At 39.0% G+C, this 24,397-nt stretch overlaps 1 protein-coding gene across 2 annotated transcripts in view; it reads right to left on the bottom strand.

Annotated features, from left to right (window-relative positions):
- The window catches only part of NR5A2 (nuclear receptor subfamily 5 group A member 2), a 96,918-nt gene that overhangs the window by 31,304 nt on the left and 41,217 nt on the right, over window positions 1-24,397 (bottom strand). For both annotated transcript variants that reach the window (XM_049807610.1, XM_049807611.1), the window contains one exon: window positions 9,723-9,842. In XM_049807610.1, the coding sequence (XP_049663567.1) occupies window positions 9,723-9,842 (120 nt within the window). The remainder of the gene's footprint in view (window positions 1-9,722; window positions 9,843-24,397) is intronic.

The raw sequence follows: 24,397 nt of genomic DNA, 5'->3' as shown, positions 1-24,397 counted from the left end.
ATTCACTTCATAATAAGAAGTTAAGATGTCTGGATGTCAAGAATATCAGTGGCCTTAGTGCAGCGATTATGCCATAATGGAAAAACCCAGTAGATGTCTGGATCTCCCACTATCCCTCTACTGGAGAGCTCTCAGGCAACCCGCTACTCTTTCAGGTGCATTTAATATTTGCAGCACCAGCAAATTTGTCTGGGAGGCAAGTCCTCCTCTGCCACTCACCAAGAGCAGGCTGTATTAAATTTTTATATTTATTGACATTTCATTACCATAATTGACTGCAGTTGGTTCTCTAGTAGAAGGCACAGGGCTGCCTCCTAAGCAGGAGAATTGGTCCCTTGAGTAGAATTTGCAATTAAAAACAAGGCAGAATGGATTTTTTTTTTTTTATTGTGTAAATATGATGAGTTGAATTTTCAGCTTTAACTAGAGAATACTGGGTGTGCAGAAGGCTTTTTTCAAGAGTGAGCAAAATTATGAGTCAGTGGAAAGACGACCCCCAAAGGTGTCAATCAGTTTATACAAAATCAACTGTGCATGAAAAAGCCTCAGTTAATGTCTATTCTGAAAAAGTGGTCACATTAAAGAGTGTGCTGTCCTGCTTGCTTGGTCCTGTATGCAGAGATTGATACTAAAAGGTGTATTAATTCTTTTACCTTCCAATTCATGATTGAAAATGCTTTTAAAAGACAAAGATTAAAATAGCCTGGATCTTGAGCAAAATGCTTAATTGCATACTGAAGTCTTAGCATTTACTTTATATTGTACCATTAACTTAATTTGGTAAAATCAAATCCACAACTGAAATAAATTATTCTTGCTTCCCAATTAATAGTATTACATTTCACAGTTGATTTTGATGTTAAAGGTGGTATGTTGACTGGCATTTTTGAAAACAGAAGCTTTGGTGAAGCTTCCATATAACCTAATTTGGAAGTAAAATGATGGGCGTAAAGTTACGGCTGCACAGACAAATGGAAGTGTGAATTCCTCATGTACCAGTACACAGTGCTGTCTTGCATGGTGGATATAGTAATGATGAAGAAGTAATGATAGAGGCTTAATTGGATTAGCTTGGTACCAAAGCAATGCAGACACAACAGCATTGAATAATTTACATTGCTGCCTGTTCTTGCCATTCTGGTGCTTAAACTGGCGTGTTTAAGGTTAGCATGGACATCGCTGTATATGTTATATTAGGGGCTGTGCTGTAGTATACCATTTGCTCACTGAAGTGCCTAAATCTAAAATTAGATACTCAAAACCTCTGCTCTGCTGCCACCTAACTTTGTGCTTGAAGTCCTCACAGTTCCACCTTCCACCAGCCCTTTGGGTGCCAAAATGCCTCGAGGCCTGGCCAGGACTACCCAAGTCATGACAATGATAAATAACTGTGTGTCCAACTCATTATACAGCTCTTCTTAGATTTATGGACCATGTAGCTTTCATCCACCTAAGGCAGCAAAAAATGCCAAAGGCAGGATTTCTTCAGCAGACCAGTGGCTGGAGCCACTGCGGTGTGGGAAATCCAGGGTCAAATCTCCAGTCTAAAGAGTGCATGAAATAAATAAGGCTTTAGCCTGGCAACTGGGGTATCTTTCTGAAGGTGAGAAGTATCAAGTTTCTTCAGGTAAATCTGGCACGTCTTGAGGATATCTTCTGATCACGAGTATTGGGCAGAAAGAGGGAGACCTTTGGCTTGGTTTGGAGGGAAAGGACTTGCTCGGTGTTTAACTGGGAGGGAACTTCCAGCTGAGAATCCCAAGTAGAAGAATGTTCGTAAGTTCCTTGGACAGGCAGCATTCATGTCATACCTCTCTTCTCAGCATTTCTCAACGCTACCTCTTACAGTTACCACCCAGTTTGCTGCTGGCCTTCCCTGCTCCCTGCGTTGGCAGAGGTAGGGGCTGGGCAGATGAGGCTGCGGGCTCTGTGACAGGACAGGGCAGTACAGAGGCACTAGGAGTAGAGTGATTTTACTTGTTGATGGCTGCTACCAGGTACCGGCTATCGCTGAATGCCATTCCTCTCAGCCGGAACGGGAATTGCGCAAGTACGGAATAAAGCCCCTGCCGTGGCTGTATACAGTACCTGTATAACGAACAAACGTTCTAGCAGACTAAGGTAGTTCCAGTTAGTGAAAGATTGGTTTCGTATTTAATTTAGTAAAGTAGATCACTGTGTGTTTGGGGCACAGAGGCAAAGGAGGCAGCGGGTGCTTAGGTGCAGCAAAGGGACCGTCCCACTCCTCTCCGCTCTGCTCTGTGCAATGCTGGCCAGCACAGCTGGCTGCTGCTGCTGGGGGGCTGCTCCCCCACCAGTCCCTCCTCGGTTACAAACTGCACCCAAAGCCTGGGGAGTGGCCCGCAGTGGTCTGCCCTGGGTTTTGAAGCCTGACCCTGCTGAGAGCCTGTGAGTTGACTCCAGTGTATGGCTGTGTGTGGATGAGCCTTTCTCTCAGAAGGTTGCATTCAGCACAGTATATAGCAAGTAAGTAAATTTACTATCAGAACCATAATTACCACTGTTTCCTGAAATATATATTTCAGTGGCAACTACGGTGGTTATAAACTCATTTTCACATTTTCATATAATTATTACTTTCATTAAAAACATTTACAACAGGGTTTCCGTTATGTTTCTATGCAAATGAACGTGGAAAACCACTTTGAAGAGGTGCCTATGTACAAAAATTGAGGAGGACTCAGCACAGACAAAACCAGCTGATATGCTTATATCAGGTTTGGATTAATTAAAATTGTGATGACTTATACAGCATAAGATGCTTGTCATTTTAACGTGATACACAATAATAGAAGATAATGAATTAAGTTGCCAGTGGACCTTTCCCCTAGGATGATGTTATTGTGCTTGCTAATTAGCTATAATATGCAAACGATAACACTCCAAAGTACTGTGTTTACTTTGTCTAACTTAGTTTCAGAAAAACTTGTACATCAAGACTGGAAAAATTCTATGCCCTGTAGTTGATCATGTATAGATTCATTTATAGTAGATATATTTTTGTTACAAAACACATAATAATAAAAGTGTTGTTAGGTTTCATGCAGTTAGCTGTTCCAATCGCTACCATTAAATTTTCCACTCTAGTAATGGTGACTACTGCATTCTTCAAATTATTAGTATGAAGGTGCTACAGTAATGTGCAGAACATAGCTAACCTAGGCTACAATAGAATCCGTTTCTTTATCAAAGTGTTGCAATGCACTGTGTTTTTTATATAGAGATGAGATGATATGTAATCACTGCTGAGTTTGAATATCCATAAACTTCATTGGAAGACAGACCGTCACTGGAAATTTTTTGTGTATGTTTAGGTAACATCACAAGGGCTGTGCTAACTCAGACTGTTTCTTCAGGAGCTTTTAACCATGTGAGTTCATTTCCCCTTATTACCCTCTTATCTTACGTAAATTTCTACTCTACTATTTCAAATCCTTTCCCATCAATGGAAGACGGGATATGCTCACTTTGAATTCCATCAGTATCACTACTCCAATAGGTGGTTGGGACAGACTGATGCGGTCCTTTCTTCATGTTGGGTCTCTGAACAACTTGTCTCTCATCTTGGGCAAGCTTAAAATCAAATATGGGACTTCATATGAATTTATATGGAGAAATTAGTTCACTATTATAGGACTTGTATGGAGGACTAGGAGCCTTAAAGAAATGCTGCCAGACTCCAGGCAAATAGCTTTTGTTCTCTTTATGGGAGCAATGTGTACAGAATACAAAAGAAATGTGTTTCCTGTGAACACAACAGTTAGAATGTGGGAAATGGAACAGTTCTGGCATGCAAGGATTCATTTTGGGTGTCCTCTCCATGACTTTTAGCTGGACCTGGAATTTTAGACTTAAAATCATAGTGCTACTATGGTTTCATGGCAACATAGTAAAGCAAAAGTAAATTAGGATCAGTTTGTTCACAGGTGTGTCCACAGCTACTTGGAAGGCTCAAAATGTTTAATGAATATTTGGACAAACCTGAAGTGGGCACTTCATGATTACAACTTAATTTTGATATGTTTTACCAAGTTTAACGGAGAACATCTAGTTCAGACCCTAAAAGCAGCTAGCATAATATCTTCGTAAGATGTGAGGTACTTTTAACAACTAGCACAACCTTGTTTCCTTTTCCTTTAGGCAGAGACCGCTAGAGTGAGGAACTGTGCAAGCCTGGATACGAGAGTACAAATACTACACTGAAGAGCAAAATGATGATTGCTTGATCTCCTTTCTATCCACCTTGAATCGAATCCTGTGTGTGTTTGCCTATGTAAGGAAGGACTTTTAGGTTTGGCCGCCCAATGCCAATACCTCTTTTCTGCCAGCTACAACTATGAAGCCTCACTGACTGCAATTACAAATCTAATGGAAAAATAATATATATGTATATATATAAAATAAAAATTATTAATTTCCAAGAACATAAGAAGTAATAGCTTTCCATTAGATATTCATTAGCTTTCTATACCTATGACTAGTGTATGTATTTTTAGCCATTTCTTAGGATGAACAAAAAAAAGCCTGTTTCCTTATCTACTTTTTTTTGCCAGCTCCTTTCTCTTGTCCTTTGGAGACACTCCTTCCTCTAACACTCTTGTAACTTTTTGTACAACAGTGATACTTCTGCAAGTGTGATCTTTCTTTGTGATACAGTCATCTGTAGCCCACAGTCTGAAAGTTCAGCTGCCTCTTGAGAACCTTTTCAGTGGCAGGATGATTTTACCTTAAACTTGCAAGTCTGTTTCCTAGACAAACAGACTCTCCAAAGGCCTCAGCAAATACAGCAACATTGGGAGAGTAGAAGTGTTCTTTGCAAGTGGGTAAGTCTAACAGAGATGACATTGCCACAGAAAATGCCCCAGGCCACACATCACCACCTTTCAGTAACATACATCTGAAAGATCTACAAAGTATCCCAACTGGAGGTTCAAGCCACAAAGTCTTTTCTAAATTGAAGTTAAATTTTTATTTGCTTCAAAACACAACACTGTCAAAATCTTGGTTATCTCTCATGCTCTTCTCTGGTGCTATGCTTTAGAATACAAATCCAGGTGGAAAGATGTATTTGTGTGATGACTTTAACTAAGTCAGTAGTTTCAACAATCTCAAAAAAATCTCAGATTTAGGCACGGTTTTGGACAGCCTTTTTAATCTGAAAGGCTTTGACCAAACTCAGCAAAGGGAATATTTGGCAATGAGTAGAGTGTAGGTATGAACAAAATGAGCAGCTTGTGTCTGGGCAGCCAAGGCTACAATTCGTGTGTTGACTGCTGCGTGAAAATGCAAGAGCAATGATATTCTGTACAGAGCTTTAGTATCTGCCTTGTGTGTGCTGGATCTTGGAAGCTGGCAGCGTATTGCTGGTGCGGAAGATACAAAGGAAAGTGCACAAGTTGGAGGAATTAAAGTCCTGTAATTAGAAATGGTCTGTTAAAATTACATGCCACATGGCAAGCCTACGAAACTTGGCATGTGGAGAGCATATTGGCAATGATTTACAATAAACCACCACATTGCAAATCACTCCTTAGCTGTTTTCTATTATGAAATTTGGAGAGTTGTAAAATGCATTTGTGCTACTTTATTTCCTTTTGAAATGGTAATTGCTACTGCTGAGGGGCAGTACTTAGTGCAGAAAATGAAGTGTGCAGCATAGGGAGGAACTTGTTTCTGAGGAACTGCTGAGGAATTGTAATGATCTGAAAAAAGTGCTTTCTTGAAACACATACACACAAAAGAGCTTCATTTATGAAACTCCAACAAATAACGAAATAAAATAAAAGTATTTTTTTGTGCAAGGGCCAATGCTTACTACTTTGCTGCTGACTGCACTTTTTCCCCATCAAAGTGGGAACAGTGGATTGACACTGGATAAAACTCATAAGCCAGTGGCTTGAGGGAAATGCAGATGTATGGAAATGTGATAGGAATGCCCTAAGGTAATGGGTTTTGAGCCAATGCATTTGAAAATTATCGAGTGTGCTTCTAACCACTAGCCCATTTTAGATACCTAGTATAGAACTGACAGCAGTGCGGCCCTGGAGAGCTGGATGAAGTTTGACTTTTGTGTCTGAGGAACAGAGGCTGTGCAGCCTAAGTAGAGAAAGCAGGTATGTTCTAATTAAGTGGTGATAAGTTCCCCCCTTATAGCTTCCCCCTTGATTGTGATTGTGATTGTAAAAAGGACTGTGTTTATGAGTAGCTTTTATGGAGGGATATATTAAGGAAAGCAAGGAGTGAGGCTTCTGAGGTCTTAAATTTGCTAGCTTGTGACAATAATCATGATCTCTCAGGTAATAAAGTAGGCTATCTAGCTCAGGTCCTCAGTTTAAAGTTAATATCTTTGAAAGCCAGATGATTGACTGTAATTTTGCTCATAGTGCTTTGCTAGTAGCAGTAAATAAAAACTTCTACAGCACTTTTCATCAGAATTGTCAGAGTGCTTTCCAAACCTTAATCAATTAATTTTTATGAGATGGTGGCATGGTTATTTCCCTTTCTCTACTGGAGAAACTGAAAGGATCAGGGCAGCAACCAGAAAGTATGCAGCATGTAGTGCAACAGCAAAGACTCATAATGCCTGGGTCTAGAAGTGTGGCTTCCCAGAATTATTTTACAGTTAATACAGAGGAGACAGACACAGCCATAATTGTCCTTTCATAAATACATTCGAACTCACGTTGTGTCTCAGAATGACAACAAACTGAGTCAATGCTGCCAAGATGGTCCATCTTGACATGAAAAGAAGCAGTCGTATTGGATCAGCTTGGCTAAACAAGTAACTCGCAACTGAGCTACAATGCAAAAAGGCAGTATTCAGCAGCTGAAGCAAACACAGTGGCAGCAAACACAGACCAGACTGAGGTTCTCAGTGCTGCTTTGCCTCAGTCTTTACCAACAAGGTCTTCCCAGGCTCTGTGCTGTGCAGCAGAGCTCAAGGAGGAGCAGAGTGAGCAGCATGGGGTATAAGTTGAAACAAAAGAGATTTAGACCAGAACTAAGCTTTCTCCCCATGAAGATTGTCAGGCAGTGGTGCTGGCTGTGTATAGGTAGGTTGTGCAATTTCCATCCTTGGGGGTTTTCAAAGTCCAACTGGACAAAGCCCTGAGAAACCTCGTTTGAGCAAGGGGTTGGACTAGAGACTCCTTAAAATCCCTTCCAGCCTGGATTATTCTGTGTTTTTAAGATTTGTGACTCTGGCAATTCTAGATATTTTAAACCTTCTCTTTAGCTCACCCAGCTTTGTCCTTCTAAATAAAGAGGTTCTTCGATGAATGATTTTCACCCATGAAAATCATTTAAATGGATTATATTTTAAAGTAAATGCTTTTGAATGACAAATTGCATACAACTCATGTACTGGCATAGTAGTGGCATTTCTGCAATACCTCAACTACCAGCAGTCTTTCCGTGAGCACGCATGCAATGCACAGCCCAGCGAGAGCGGGCGGTCAGTGCAGCTGTGCCCACTCTGTAAGCGATCTGACTTTTAATCTAGGATGACAGGGACCAGAGCTGAATGAAATCAGGACAATACAGTGGCATTACATGTAGATTTCAGACTTGTTCCAGTTTCAAAAACAGCAGCCGGAGAGTGCATATTTACTTCAGGTCTGGTGTCTCCCTGTTTCTCAAGGAGAAACTGTGGTGCATACATGCAAGTATGTTTTCCAGCTGTTAGCTAGCGTGAAATGGAAAGGAGTCCATCCATAAGGAAGGGACTGACTGTAGTGTTCTTGTTTGCTGTTCTTGTAATATGGCTCCTTGATCTCCAAGCAGCCTAAGTGCAAAGAGGAATGTACAGAAGATGACAGGAGACTCTGGGGGTGCTTGCACCGATCTCAAAAGGACAAACTTTGGCATAGAGTTGTGAAATTACACTGAAAAGAGGATGTATTAAACCTATTTGACAAACCTGGGGCAAAGACGGATGCGATCAGTCCAATTTAGCCAGGTTTTAATTTAGCCAGAGACTATAATTCTGCCTGGAAATATACAACTTCCAAAACCAGCTGATGATTTGTAAGCAGTATATTTAATAAGCATCCTGCTACCTGTTGTCTAACAGTGATTAAATGCTGTGCTTTGCCTAGAGTTCATGTACAGCTGGGGTTTTTTTGCAAGAAAAGATAAAAGTGGCTAATGAGGTAAGAATTATTACTGTGGGAAAATGGTCACAATTGCTAGAATTTAAGGGTATTTAGATGTCTCTAATGATTTCAGTGGGACTTAGGCACTCGGTACCTTTAAAAACTAGGTAATCACATAACAAATGAGACGCTAATTTAGCAGTTCTCTCTGGAACAGAAAGCTGTCAATATACTTAGAGCTTTGTAAACAAAGGAATAAGCAAGCACCCTCTGTGGTAAATAAAAGAATTGCCGGTAAAATTGTCCATGTTTTGCAGATGATGAAATGGAAAGAGGATCAATCACTTTCTCAATAGCACCAACATAAATCAAGAGTAATGCAACTAATTTTTGCTCATACAATTAGGGAGTACAACTTTATCTCAGGTTTGTGACTTTCCACAAAGGTGCAGGAGTCAATTCTATAGCTAGAATTTGAATTTTCCCACTTCTTTTCTTGGACAAGTCAATCATTTCTCCCTTCTACTGTACACCTTCTAATCATAAATACAAACAGATATTTCTCCTTCTGATTCTTATAAACACTTGTTCTTAGTGTTAAGAAATAGCTACAGTTTTAAAATTATAACTAAAGGTATAAGCAAATTCCACAATATGCAGATACAGATGATGTATCTTAGAAAAAGGTGCTCTTCCCCACACATATGAATTGAGGCAATTCAATTTGCAGCTACTTATATACCAATAGGCCATCATTTGTTTTCACTTTGAATCAGGAACATAAAGTTCAGCCACACTTTGCTTCTCTTTGCTACTGTGATTTTTTTTTTTTCTGTTTAAACCAGATTAAGAATCTTAAGAATAAGGTTCTTATTTTATTGTCAAGTTCTTTGTGCTTTGGAAAGTATGAGGGAGACAAAACTTTCTATTTCCTTTGGGTTTTCCCACAGTTTTCCTAATATTTGTCACATTATTACTCTTGCATTTTAGGAGACCTATGCATCTGACACCTGAAGAAAATTAGCCCTTGGAAAGCTGTACAGAAACTGCAGGGTGCATCTGAGACAATATCTGCATTTATAGCCTATGGACTGAATAATTTTCCTGGGATTAGATGTCTCAGCTGCCCAGTTTCTCACACATGTACATACTTCTCTAAAACCAACATATTTATGAGGTAGTAGCTGCAGGTTCTCTAGGTTTCTGACCCAGCTAGTGACTCTTTTAAATAAACCACAATTCCAAAGGGAAAATAAGCTGTAATTGTTTAGACCTAAAGCATCAGGTTTGGGAGTGTTGTTGTTGCTGTCAGAAACCATTTCAGCCCCAAGAAAATACTACTTCTCAAGAAACACTTCTCATCTGCTATTTTTCCAATCACTGAAGTATACAAGTATATTTGCAAAACAAAGTGCTTATGAGTATATCTGCTTTTAGAAGTTTACCTGTAATCAGCAGACTAGGAACAGAGTGCACAAGTCATTTTCTCTACATTATTTGTGCAGAATCTCTGAGAACACAGGAGTGCTTCTGACCTAGTTAAAATCCTGCTATTTTGAAAATTATTATTAAAAAGCCATTGATACTTTTCTGAGCCCACATACTCACTTGTTGCCCAGTAACCAGAAGGATGGAGCCTTCTTTCCCATGTACCACTTGCCGGTAAATGTGATCTAGAATTAAGAGCTCACTCCAGCAGTTCTGAAGCAACTTCATTTGGTCATCAACCTGTAAAGCAAAAACAGACGTTGGTGGCATCACTCTGGGAGACAGTCTTACATCACATGATGGAGTCAGTCCTTCAAGCATCTGATTAACTTCATGAGAACAGAAATGCTATCAAAAATTATTCATCCACAAAATTGCTGTTCTTAGCTGACTAAATAGGGCACTGCTGAAACCCTTATCCATAAAATATAGAATAGAATGTAAGTATAGAATATTCACTACTGATTACATTTCAGGAAAGCAGAACTATGGTATTGTTTTGGAAAATAATAATAAAAGTAGAAATGCTCATGGAAGTGGGATATTATTTTTACCCAAAACAAGAATAGCAGAAATAATGCTAATGTGAACTTTCCCATACTCTTCATCCTTGAACCTCAGCTTCTGGAAATATTAAGGAATCTACAGATTCAAGAGCATTATTGCTGCAACAAGCCCAAGTCAGCGATAGGTCCCTTGCAGAGGAAAAAGTGGAGAGAGGTAAATGCTCCCTCTAAGAATGGTTGTGGTTCTATGAAAAAAGAAGAAAACTTTTTCATAAACAGAAGCTGAGCAGCTTTAAGTGTCACCAGTAGGGCAAGAAACGGCTGTGCACAAGGCAACAGTGAGCAGTGAGATATATCACTGACTGCATTTGGTAATAGAAGGAACATACTGGGCACTCAGCACAAGCAACCTAAGTGAAGTTTTTGTGCTGTTATATGAGATGTACATATCATAGGAAAATAAAGTATATCACTAAACTGATTCCTATTGCGACTGGATTGTGTTCAGTTTTATTTACTTTAAAGACTTGAAAATAATTAAGATTTCCATGGAAATGGGGGAAAAAAATTCACAAATTAGTGGAAGACAGACTATGAATTTAAGTCATTGTAAGTATCAATATCCTTTGGACCTGTTCTTACTGAACTTACTGATCTCTTCCAAAAATCAAACAAAGTCTTTGACTTCAGACATGTGTCCTGAAAGAGTTAAGAGATGAGTACATTAGCCTTACTACAATTAAGTGTCTGGTGCAGATGTGGTAATAGCACGTATACAGTTAAAAAGAACCTGCATAGATAGCAATTGCTGAACAGATTAAAAATGCTACAAATTAGCAGAAGTAAAAAAGAAATTAGCAAAGAGAATATTTAAAGAAGAGAAATGCCTAGAATTTCTGAGACATGGAACTATTGAAATTGTTTTTCAGGGGCTCTAAGTTTCAGTTGCTTTAGAACTAGATTTCACAATGCACACAAAACCACGTTAAAAGGAGCAATCTTGCATGAGCTGAATTAGATAATGCAATAGATGTTTTCAAATTTTATCAGCTACAACCTAATGAATTTTTGAACTTTAGTCTTTCAAGCTTGTTTTCTGGTTGTGTGGTAGAGAAGGAAGTTTGTTACTAATAGATTTTTGTAGTGTCACCTGTGAAAGTTACCTAGCATTGTCTCCCTCATTCCAGTCACTAGCCATATAGCTCAAACTTTAACATCTTAAACGTTGAAGTCTGTTTGCCTCCTTCATTCATCTTAACTTCCCTTCTCCACCCCCCAGCAGTCTTCTCCCAACTGTTCTTGTCCCAGTTTCTCCCCCTTAGGTTTCGGTCTCAAATTATTCCCTCTTGCTGGACTATGCAAGCAAATGAAATCAGGAGAGAACAGGAGCAGATTAGGACAAAGCCAGTGGGGACAAAAGAGCAGAAGAATCCATGCACAGCACATCACTTCTCCCTCACAGCACGCACTAGGACTCTCAGTTTTTGCTTTTGCCTGCTCCATGACTGCAGCAGGTATCTGTGCTGGAAAACTGCATAGCTCATTCCCCCCACTACTGATTTACCCCTAGGATGATATAATTTTCATGGGGGGTTGTTTTGGTTTGGGATTTTTAATTTTTTTTTTTTTTCCTCCCTGCTTTGCTCTTTTAAAAAAAGAACAAGGAAAACTATATCCAAATATCTGTGCTAACATAGTTTTTTCAGGTTACAAAATCAAGAACTGCAGAATTAGTTAATACTTGTATTAAGATTGGCCATCCTAGTCTTATTTTATTTTCAATCTGCTTTTCTGTTATAACAGCTTTTAATGCACACACACACACAAAAGGCTGAATTAGAATTGTGCAAACACTCTCAGTTCTGATATTTCAAATAGTTTGCATGCTTTGGCTTTCCAGTATTAAGAATAATCCTTTATCACAGTTGCTGTTCTGCCTCCAGTCACAGTTAATACACATATGTGCTTAGATAACTCCTGTAAGCTACATATCCATTGGCAAAAGAAGTGGAGGAAAGAAAGAGGTGTGGACTCTGTAGATGGATATATTACTAAGTCAAAGCAAAGCTAGTGCTATCACAAACTCAGCCTTGCTTCATCCCTACGCTGTCTGTGCACATGATAATTCATTTCTGTTCAGATCACAGAGCAAGGTTGATTCTGTATTAAAGATCTCTTCCTTTGCCCACAACATGTATTTGACTATAAAACCATTTCAACCAAGTGACTTGTTAGCTCAAGAGAGGACGGTAAATTACCACATTGATACACTCCCTACCAAAATTTGGGCCAGGTTTAAAATAAGGCATTATTTGAAGAAAATGTTTAAAATTTACAGATTCTAGTACTCCTGCTTTTTATGTGAAACTGTTTCATGATCATTTTCCTCTCTGTACAACAAGGTGTTACAAAAATCAAATAAATCATGCTAACATGATAATTTCATCCAAAATTAGCATTTCACACAAAGCTATCGCAGCTTACATCTGAACGAAACGAACTGTGAAACAGTTTAAATGTTCAGCATCCATGTCATATCAACTAATACCTGAATAAGAGGTCAAGCATTTGATTATATTATAAATGACATATTTCCAGCTAACCCATCTGTCTCAGCCACAGGCTTTTGAAAACAAACTACGCTTTACAGGTCTGGTTTTCTGAAGGCCCCAACAGCAGCTAGTCTGCAATCAAAGCTTACCTCCCAAGCTTTATCATATCATTACCGAGCCAGTGCTGTGAGAACAGTATGAGATGGCAAAATCACAAAAAAAATGTTTTGCACATAGGCTGTTCCTGCTGTTCTAAAAGATTCATAAAACTAGCAACAGTGAACATCTGCTAGTGGTTCACAAAATCTGCTCCTCCATATTCACTGTAATTTAATCAGTGAAAGTCTACAAAATGGATAGCATACAAAGCACAATACACATCTGAAACACAGTATTGCCTTCAGAAAACTATTAGATCCAGCTACTTTTGCCATTTTAAGGAAGCTGGTGGGGCAGCACAATGCTTCCCAGTTTGCACTAGGAAGAAAAAGAGATGACTTTAAGGAGGGTCACGGATTACTAAAAGGTAGGGTAAGTGATCAGTTCCAGCCTACTTCTGAAAGGCATGCATATGAGGAAAAACACATACTTTATCTCTTCTAATGCATTTGAAATGAAAAATAGAAAACAATATAGATCACATTGACCAAAACCGGTAACACATCACTTCTTATGTTAGAAGGAGCTGGTAAAATTTATGATGTGTGTAACTTCAGGCAGAACACAAGCACCTTTGTGTTCCCGTGGCGTGTCAATAAATGAGTTGCAGAAGCCTATTATCTGGCAAAGTGAAAAAATCAGCGTTTCACCAAAACAAGTATGTGCCTTAAACTGATCCTGAAGGCAAAGAAGCTTAGTTTTGGTGGCCAAAGTGGAGAGTAAGTTCTGAAAAGGAAGGTCCTCTGCAGAAAAAGCACCTTGTGGACTTCAGTCTTCTGACTCCAAAGCCAAAGCATGCTAGTCTGCCATTAACAGGGTGAGCAGGTGAAAAGAAAAGATTCTGTCACTAGGATAACTTAGTTCCAGTCTGGGACTTCCTTATAATCAACATCATTTTCAATCATGGTATACACTGAGTTAGAAACAAGCTTGTAAACTTGTACTACTGGCTAAGCTTTGAGGTTCTTCAGTTTGTGGATATCTTTAAGAGTGTTATCAATGTTTTAACAAGAAGAAAAAAGTGTGCTTTGTCCCAACTACTGGGAATGCTTATAAATAAAAATTGAACATCATATGGCCAACAACTGACTGCTGCAAGAACGGTCCTCAAATTTGCAGCTTCTCCCTGCCATAAGAGAACACTGACACAAGGATAATGTGACTCATGTCTTACCCAAGCAAGTTATCAAATTATATCCATTTAACAGCTACCTAGCCTCAGGCAAAAACATGAGTGAGTACTGTGCCCAGATGGTTAAATTTAGGTCCTCTCTGGCCAGTGGCATTCAGATGAAGACATACCAGTGGGGATAGCGTAACTGGAAATTGTTGCTGAAGAAATGGCTTTTAAGGAAAGACGTGGAGGAAACTAATAGAGGGTGTGTGAGTCAAAAGAAATAGGAACCATTTTTGCATGCAGGGTGGCATGATACAGTAATAATGTTACAAGTATGAAAGGAGTAAAACATCACACTTGTAAAACTGCTGCTAAGTGACAGGGAAAGCGAAGAGAGTGTTTAGGACGAGGCTTTAGAGGAGGGGAATGGGGAGGCAGTGCGGTGAGAGAAGATATAAGGGAAGTTGGATGTCGGGTAAAACCTTGAAGGTGAGGATGATGAGATTGGATGAGATGCAGACTTAAAGGGTTTGTGTGACAGTAAATGATGCTGCTGGGGCAGAGAAGGAGCAAGTACTTTGTGTTAGAGAAGCAGATGATGCCGGTTGTTGCCAGCACGGGCAGGAGAAGTCCCAGAGGTGGAAGTGGGTGTGTGCACTGTCTGCTCTCTCAAACAGTACAGATACAAAGGTGGAGCAAGGAGCAGCTTTCTGACAGCATTAACACATGGCAATAGCAAAATCCCATTTCCTATACCAAAATCCTGTTTACCTGTGCTTACAGTGAGGACAAGGAAGCATGTCAGAATTTGGAGTCATCCATAACCGTGTATCTCATGCCATTTGGACTACTTGTAGCATATTCCCCAAGTAGCAAGCTGGAAGACAAATGGTCATTGCCACAACCACTCAGGGCCATCCCACTGTGCTGCCTACTAACTACCAAGATAGCCAGAATAAACTAACGTAAGAGAGTAACTAGTTATGCAAAAAGGGTCTCCCAGCATCTGGAATGCTGATAGATAAACAGGTTGTCATGGTTCAACCCCAGCCAGCAACTAAGCACCATGCAGCTTCTCACTCACTCCCCCACCCCCCAGTGGGATGGGGGAGAAAATCAGGAAAAGAAGGAAAATTCATGGGTTGAGATAAGAACGGTTTAATAGAAAAGAAGAAACTAATAATGATAATGATAACTAATAAAATGACAACAGCAGTAATAAAAGGATTGGAATGTACAAATGATGCGCAGGGCAATTGCTCACCACCCGCCAACCAACACCCAGCCAGTCCCTGAGCGGCGATCCCCCATCCCCACTCCCCCCAGTTCCTATACTAGATGTGATGTCCCATGGTATGGAATACACCGTCGGCCAGTTTGGGTCAGGTGCCCTGGCTGTGTCGTGTGCCAACTTCTTGCGCCCCTCCAGCTTTCTCACTGGCTGGGCATGAGAAGCTGAAAAATCCTTGACTATAGTCTAAACACTATGTAGCAACAACTGAAAACATCAATGTGTTATCAACATTCTTCGCATACTGAACTCAAAAACATAGCACTGTACCAGCTACTAGGAAGAGAATTAACTCTATCCCAGCTGAAACCAGGACACAGGTAGACACGGTGAACGAGACACTGCGCAGTCAGTTTGCCTGTGCGATATCCACTGACAGATGTTTTGTGGACAGGCAGATGGCAGGACGCAATGCACTATATTCTGGTAAGGTTTTAAGATTTTGTCCTTCCTGTGTTGATCCGGAAACATATCTTCAGTGACATCATGGTAGAAACATGCACAGTATCAGTATTAATTGACAATATTTCAGTATTGTGATCTCTGTGAAAGAAACCTTTGGCATGCTTGCTTTCTCTTTCTCTCCCACCCCAGGAGGGAGTCACTACTTGGACATCCTAATTGCTGCAGCCTGCACACTCCTCTTGTTGTCCCAGCCATTGGCCGTCCCAGCTCTTCTCAGTAAAGTACCAGAGCAGAACTGCTGTATGGCTGGGCTGAGAGGAGTTCATGTGTCTTGGGACAGGAATGGATGAAGGTGGGTCACAGCACAGTATGAGAGTCTATGTCCCAAGCATGGGAGGGTCACTATGCTCCCTACACTCTTCAATTTCATTACAAAATAGTGTTCCCCATTTAAAACTTTAAAAAAATCAGATTTGTGAAAAGAGAGAGACAAACAAGTCCATTGACCTTTTTTCCTGGGGCTTTAATAGAACCATGGAGCCTGGTGGAACTGTGACATTTCTTTGAGTCCACTGTGAAAGATTCACGTGGTATTGCTTATCTGCACAGTGAACTTCATACTATTTAATATCTGAATTCAGGCTGAACACAGAATTCCCTGGTGGCACGCCCAAGTTCCTCCACTGCCACCTAGAATTGTAAAGTGACTTTAAATCGCTTTTCTGAGTTCTCTGCTAATAAAGATTGGAAAACAGGCACACATGAGAATACGTTTAGATGCCACTGTTAGTTTGTGTAATTTATCTTACTGATATAATGCAAGCCACATAGAGTATTTCCAGGACTGGAGGAAATAGACTCTCAATTTGAAGAGTAAAGGTCTAATCCTGAGCACTGTGGTGACACACCATCTCTTGGTGGGACAAAAAGATGGTCTGAGGTTGGGGATGGGAGTGTCACATTTGCCTGCTACACCCCAGACTCCCACTCAGCTGGGTCCTGAGCTATTGGTACGGGACTCAGTGGAAGTCTGTCAGGCTCGTTGAGGCTTCTGTTGACACTGCAATACACAATCATGCATTATCAATTGTAGTTAAAGGAAGGACTTATCTCAGAAATGCTGGTTACTCAGTTGAAAAACTATTTGTGCTGATGTTATAGATGAGGAAGGCTGGTGCAACACAAGAGTAGCATTGTTCTAGAGTGTGTGCTTCCCACAGCACAGAATGTTAATCATTGTAAGCTTTTGTTTTCTCTGAAGAAGAACACTGAAATTGCCAAACAGTAAAATGAAGAATAATGTGTATGCTTTGCTGAAATGCACTTTAATCTTATCAAAACCACACTGTGTCTTTCTTTTAGGAAAGTGTTTCACAATATTTAGCATACTGTAACCAACAACTGCAGATTTATTACAATTTTTCTTCTGAAGAGGTATTTTCATCCTGACATTTGATGAACTACCTGTTAAAAGTTTCAGGGTCATGGGGTTTTTTGTGTTGCTCTAAGTTAAATATTTTCCTTATAATTATTGCTGCAGATTCAGTTAAACAATGCACTTGCCTTTTACCCAGTCTACACCTCCCTTTCTGAGAAGCTGGAGAATCCTTTTTCATCTCTTTCCATTTGCATCAACCTGCACTATAGATTTGGGCTTTTCTGCCACTAAAAATTTAAAAGGGTATCTAATGATTAAAAAATTAAAATACAATGATTGAAATTTATGTGATAAAACCATGTTGGATTCAGCTGAATTGTTCTTACTTATATTTCTAAAAGGGAATGCCAATATAGAAGTAACATGAAGCATTCATCTCATAGTGCCACTTTTAAATTCTACGGCCATTGAATAGCCATTTCCTACTGAATATGAAGTGATTAAACATCTGTCTGAATTGCTCAGCTTGAAGCATACAGGTTCAAGGGATGGTTGAACTTTCTTTCAAATGTAGTTAGGAGATCACTCACAAGTCATTGCAGACATATAACTTGAGTTGTTACTCCATTTTCTTATGCTATAGTGAAGCAAATCACCCCAAATAAAAGTTTTACAAGACAAATGCACTCCAGAGGCTAATTGTTACTCCTGAATGCATGCATGGTTTCCAAATTGTTACATAGGTAGAGAAGGATTTGGGCTCTCCAGATGGGTTGCTGCTAACAGTGGGAAATGTCCTGTGCAAGGTTGCTGTCAAAAAGCAGCAGGTAACAGCCAATGCGGTTTTAAAAGTAAATGCACATAACTTTCAGACTCAGTGAATGCCCGAATAAAATGTGATTACTGCCTATAACCTCAGTAATAAAATGCTACAAAGTTCAAGAAAAAAATGATTTAATATTAACTACGATTGTTCCAGCTCTTTACTAGAAACCAGTGTGTTATATTAAATTTCTAGGTAAAGGCAGGGAGTGATCTTTACAAGCCGATGTTGGGTTAGACAACTGTCCTATTGCCTGTCCAAGTTTGGTAGCTTTTTACATTTTTTCGTGATTTAAAACTAAAAGGAAATATAGAAATACTTCAGTGTATGCCTTTGCCTGCTCCTTTAGAGCATGTAAAGAGGCTGTTATAAAGGTGCAATTTTACTTGGTGTGTGCCCGCGCATGTGTGCGTGTGCATATACCTCTTCCTTTAATAACTTCTGAATCCACCAGCCTGCTTATCTCAACAGGAAGTTCATCTATCCAAGACGTTAAATTCCTATATGCCTCGTGTGAATCAGTATCCAGATAGAGGAAAGTAACTGCTGCGTACCATGCTGAAAGAAAGGCTAATATGCTCACCCTTTATTCAACTGCAGAGAACTGAGAGAGAGGAAGAGAGAAGGATGAAAATGCTTCATTAACTCCCTGCTCATGGAACTATTAGTGTTTGGAATGTCAAGCCCCTTTTCAGTTTTTCAAAGGACATAGATAAGGAATTCATAGCACAAAGCAACATTATACCTTTGAAAATGCCCACACTTTTACCCTTCCAAAATGTAAAGCAGTGCACATGCGGTGCCCATGCTCTGAATGGCCTGTGGTGTTTTCTGCTTAGCAAATGCACACAGGAAGAGCGATGGCTTTGCAACAGCTTCTCCCCTTGCATGTCCCTGGACAGCTACATGTAAGATCACTGTGAAAGAGGGATCAAAGCAGCAGTGGCCAGCCATTTATCGGTTTCAGTGCTAATCTTCCACTGAGTCAAAATACTTTAATAAAAAGCAGCCTTGAGCAACAGTTCACACTCATCCCGTTTTCTTGCAGGACTATAACACAAGGTGCGTGAGTCTAGGGGGCCTCAGATTGCTGAAGGGAGTATGGGCAAGCAGCAGATGGTGATCCTACTCAAAAATAAGACCTCTCTTCTTTCATGGATCTTTGGACTCCATTTAGACAGTTTTCCCCTCTATTAAGGAGAAGGTAAATGACAAATCTCAGTTCTGCAAACATCAGATGAAAGGACTGTTACAGTAAACTTTGTGTGTGTGTATAAATATATATATTATATAGTGTGTCAAATGCAACATATAACACTCCTATTTTTTTTCTTTTCCTCACATTTATCTCTGTGCAAACTGCATGAAAATGACAGTATTTTGCAGTCAGCATTATTTCTGATGAATTATAAATGTGTTTTTCTTATGTTCTTTTTTGGGTGTTGGTTTTTGGTTTTTTTTAACTGAAAATAAGAAAAGCATTTCTTTTTAGTCCCAACTGAAAATTTTGCTTACAATGCAGTGCTTCTTCCCTGTCAAAGTGAATGCAAAGATAAGGGAAGAAGAAAATTAATTCTTCTTCTCAGCATCTGTTTCACAGGGTGAAGAAGGAGGTGCCTTCTTTAGGACTGGACCCATAGAACCGACCTTCAAAATCCTACTCCTGTGAGTATCTCTACTGATGTTAGTGCAGCATAAGTTTATGCATAATTGGGTCTAGAAGTTTTAAAAAATCAGATAAAGCTATGTAGTTTGTGTAGCAATTTTGGTACTAGAGCTGTTTTGTTCTCTTGAATTACTCCAGAAATACAGCTGTTTTTTCTGATGTCAACAGACTAACCGCAAAAATATTCTGGGCCATATTCTTAACTCTTAACTTACATGAACATAAGTCCTTTGAGTTCCACATAAACAATCAGAATTAGACCACCTCAATTCATCATTAGCATTGCAGGTCTGATCTTCTTTTTAGGATGCACAGTGATAACCTCTGGGGAATCAGAAGACAAGACTGAGTCGTAAATTTTATGGTACTGCTGGTGAATTTATTCTCAATATATTGAATCAGCAGTTTCACTCTATTGTACAGCAGCCTTCGATTAAAGTCTCTGTGGTCTTCTCCAAGTCACACATATTTTAGTATCATCTGAAGGGATTTCTAATATGTAACGTTCCTTTCCTGTTTGGTGATTTACTGGATAAATTATGTTTTCATTTTTCTTACAGCTACCCCATTTTTGAAGCTGACACTTATTCTAAGAGTCTGTGGGTAAACTTTACCTCCTACATTAGTTCTCATTTGTAAAATTTCTTAGAAAACAGCAGCATCAAATTTCAACAGACATCAATACAACACACAGGAGTGGATTGTTAATACTAAAGACAAAGTCCTAGTAAGAACTAGATTTATTTTCCACAAAATAGATATTCTATTAAAACTAAATCAACTAAGTATAATATGGAAAATATTTTTAACTTGTGACACAAGAGACATGCTGATTTCATAAAGACTTTTTAATATGGTAACAGGCAGGCAGAGTAAACTCTCAACACACTTAGCGTCCTGTTCTTTCAAGTGCTGCATGCCCCAGAACACTGTTTTTTGCATGCATTAACACAAAAGTTACTTAAATTGGCTTTTGTTTCAATTACACTATGTGGTTACTCTTCTGTTTAATAGGGTTTGCATTTGTTTCCAGTACCGCTGTTCAAAGGGGTGTGAAGTATGGGAAAAAGGCAAGCCATTAGAAAAGTATAACCTTACTCTTTTTAACAGGTGACACCTACAAAGGTTGGTTTGTGTACACAGGATAGGACTGTATTCACAGTTACACCGATGGGAATATGCAAATAATCTTCTGATGTCATGACTAAAAAAGAGTTACTTTAACATTACAGCAGTGTAAATGAGAGAATAATAATTTTCCAGGTAAGTATTAGTGATACCAAGGGTTGGACACTGATGAACCACACAAAGAATCTAATACATTGGATGTTGCATACCATTTGTAGTTATCATCAAATCAGCAGTTCTGTATTTTAAATGTTCTTTATCTTTTGATTGCACAGCATTGCAATCTTTTTCATGAATTAAAATATGTTAGTTTATGTTTTACTTTTCATAGTCCTCTTAATACTTTTGACAAACATCCAACTATGTAAGGGCAGGTATTTCCTTCTCCCCATACTTGAATCACTGAAACATAAGGATCTGAAGTCTCAAGACTGGGAGCTGTAGCATGCTAAACAGGACAGAAAGTCATCTGTAATACACCTTTGGCAATAGAGGCTGGTGTTCTTGTAAAACACTGCACTCGCCATACAAATGTATTCCACTGTGTTTTCCTCTGTTTTGTGATAGAACAGCCAAAAAAAAAAAAAACCACAGCAAAAGCAGTAAGAAATTATGAGAAACAGTATCTTCAGTCAAGATGTGAAAGGAGTTGGTGTACTGATGAATTAAAAAACACAGAAAGGTTGTCTTACATCCCAAAGGCTGCAGCAGTAACTGGGGCAGAGATTAAATGAGAAAGAAGGCCCAATGATAAGGGAGAAAGCAAAAGCAAATTCAGCATTATGGACAGGGGTTATCATGTATTAAACCAGTATCCATCTGACTTGATAGAAAAACTTGCTTAAAAACACCACCAAAGGAAGCTGAAGTCACACAAGAAGGTTGTGGAGAAGTAGTGAGAACCAGTGATGCATGAGCCAATGAGCTACTGTACATGGGAATGACCCAAAAGACTTAGTACATCTCTTTACATCTTAAAAGCATTGCAGGAGGCTCTTGGCATGCAGCTACTACCATCTAGCTAAACCCTTTCAACTATGAACATCATCTTCAAAAAATCAGCTCCTTTCCGGACAGAGTCAAGTGTAAAAGAGCAGACAGAGCCATGCTATTAAAAATCACAGGAAGTGTTGATTGAATGAATGTTTAAGGAATAGGCAAATGTCTATTAAAATATTTTTTTCCATTTATCCTTTTATTTGGCTTTGTTTCATTTATTCCCACTTCCTGTTTCCTGTATTCTAATTTGGAAATCTCTGAAGTACCATTAAAATAAGATTGTCACCACTCTGCCCAGGTCCCATACAGACATTAGCACTGCAGTTAGGATTAATATTAATGTTTAAAAAGATCCTTGAAGAAACTGATTTTATCGGGGCTGCTTGTTATGTTGATGAGAAGAATTTTTGCAGTACAAAACACAGAATGAGCAGGAACCTTACACGTAAAAATGACTGTGGACTGTGACATGGCTCAGCCAGCCTCTGACTTTCTCTGCTGTCACAGCTGGGCACAGATATCAAAATTCTGAGTCTCTAAATTGGGTTCCTACATGTCTGTATGCAATAGAAGATTAGCTGTGAGTTTAGGAAAAAGGGAGAGAGTCTGTACTTCTAATATATTAGGTTTTTCTTAGCTCATTTCTGAATGACAGCAGGGATGATGAACAACAAAATCAGGTTGCTCTGTTCACATCCCATTCACCCACGAGTGCACCATACACCACAACTGTGGGAGCTATGTTTTAATCAGAGTGGCAGAAACTTTGTCAATGGGCAAGAGCTTGTAATAAAATGGCAAAATTTTCTTTAAAAAAAAAATCATTTTTTGCATGGCTTGCGTTCAAGTGTCTGGCAATCTACTACTAATCTAGGTCTGAGTACCAGTTACTTTGGTTTGTAATTAAGTTTAATATGAGTTTTCTTTTTGAAGATTTACCATGACTAAAATATTACTTTGATACCCAAATGTAAGAAGATTTATCCCAGACTTATCAAAAGAAAGTGCATCGTGACTCTGCCTCCAATAAGCTCTCCTGAGGTGTATTAGAACTTTTTTTAATATGGCTACATAAGTCTATACCAGGGCAATTTTCCTTGTATATAAAATAGCCTGAATGATTTAGAAGTATAAGTGAGTGCAAGATTATACAAATATCCAGCACCATTTCACTGACAGGTAATGGATTGAATTCTCTCTTTGGCGCTCTCCTTTTTTTAACTAATCTACCTAAGGGTCTTTTAAAATATAAGGTCTTTAGGGAAGGGACTGCCTATTACTATGTTTTTATGCAGTACATGTTTATGTTACCGTAAATCTAATAGTAGAAAACGGTTGCCTGACTGCACGGAGCATACATGGACACTTCTCTGTAAATAAAATTATCTGTCCTTCAATTTAAACTGCCAAGCCCCCACATAAAGCCAGACTATCCAGTTAAATAATACAACAAGATATTATTAGTGAAGCACACTGTCTCCTTACATAAATATAAGCATCAGCTTAACAACACCATGAGAATATTTTGCTCAATATTTTTGTACTGTGGCATAACCATATAACCTCACATCCTATGTAACACCATCCTAGGTATGGTATCATGCAGTATCCTGAGCTTTGATGGTATATAAGAAATTATTTCATTATAAATGTCTTTGAGACTGATTCTACAATTCATATGCAGACAGAAATACAAAAATGCCTGGGCTTCAAAAGAAGACTTCAAGGAGCCAGTTCTTAGTTTTATTGCTTTTTATCTGTGAAGGCTCTGATAATGCACACATTTTTTAAGTACAACCTAACATAAGCCAACTTCTAAATTCAGCTTCTGGCGACAGCTCCTTTTATACTTCCTCTTGCATGAGCACACACAGCACCAAAATCCAATCTACTGTGTCAAATATATGCATTTTGCAAATATATGACTATTTGATAAATGGAGTTGAATCTGGGTTTTTTAGGTTACTTTTAACAATGGACAAATGTGCATAGTTTATTTTTTTAGCTCACGTGTTGCATGCAAATTGCCTCTTTCTACAGCACAGTGTGCATATGAAGTTCTCTGAGATGTCTGAACTAGATTCACTGTGAGTACTTAACCAGAATATGCAATTAAAATGTAATTCATTTCTAGATATCATCAATATTCTGTCATTGCATAAGGGGAATGGACTAGATGACCCATGAAGTCTATTCCTACCCTCATATCTATTACGATTACCTTATATTAGTAAAATTGCTTTTTAAGGTCACTTATATGTGGTGGTTCCCTTTAGGCAAATATTTGGTACAATTGGCCGTTCATGTGTATTTCTTCATGCTGTGTTTAGAATGGATTCAGTACAGGTAGAGCACCAAATGAAGCAAAACCCTGATATTTTGTTGTAAATAATTCATAAAACAATGTTAAGACCCTTATTCCCCGTGAGGCATCCACATAATGAGCCACCCAAATGAAGCAGCGAAAACATCCACTTCCCCTGCCATGGGTGTGCCCCTGACAGACTCCTCAGGGTCAGAAACCCATCAATCTCCTTTTACACATGAGCTAATCAATTCAAAGAGGGAAGTGCCAATGAGCTATTAGATCAATATGGTGAAGTATGGAGATTGATCTTATCCCAGAGTGACTACATTAACAGACTCGTAGGTGTGACCTCTGCCCTGCAGCGCACATTATACAGGATTGCAAGTCTGATATCTGAATGAAGACCTCAGGTCATTGCTTTTAATAATCTGCTTTGCTGAAAGAATTAAAAAGTAAAACTGTA

Source organism: Accipiter gentilis, chromosome 8 (genome assembly GCF_929443795.1).
Source record: "Accipiter gentilis chromosome 8, bAccGen1.1, whole genome shotgun sequence".
Lineage (NCBI taxonomy): Eukaryota > Metazoa > Chordata > Aves > Accipitriformes > Accipitridae > Astur > Astur gentilis.
The sequence above is the reverse complement of the archived record's forward strand: the minus strand, read 5'-3'. Positions and strand labels throughout refer to the sequence as shown.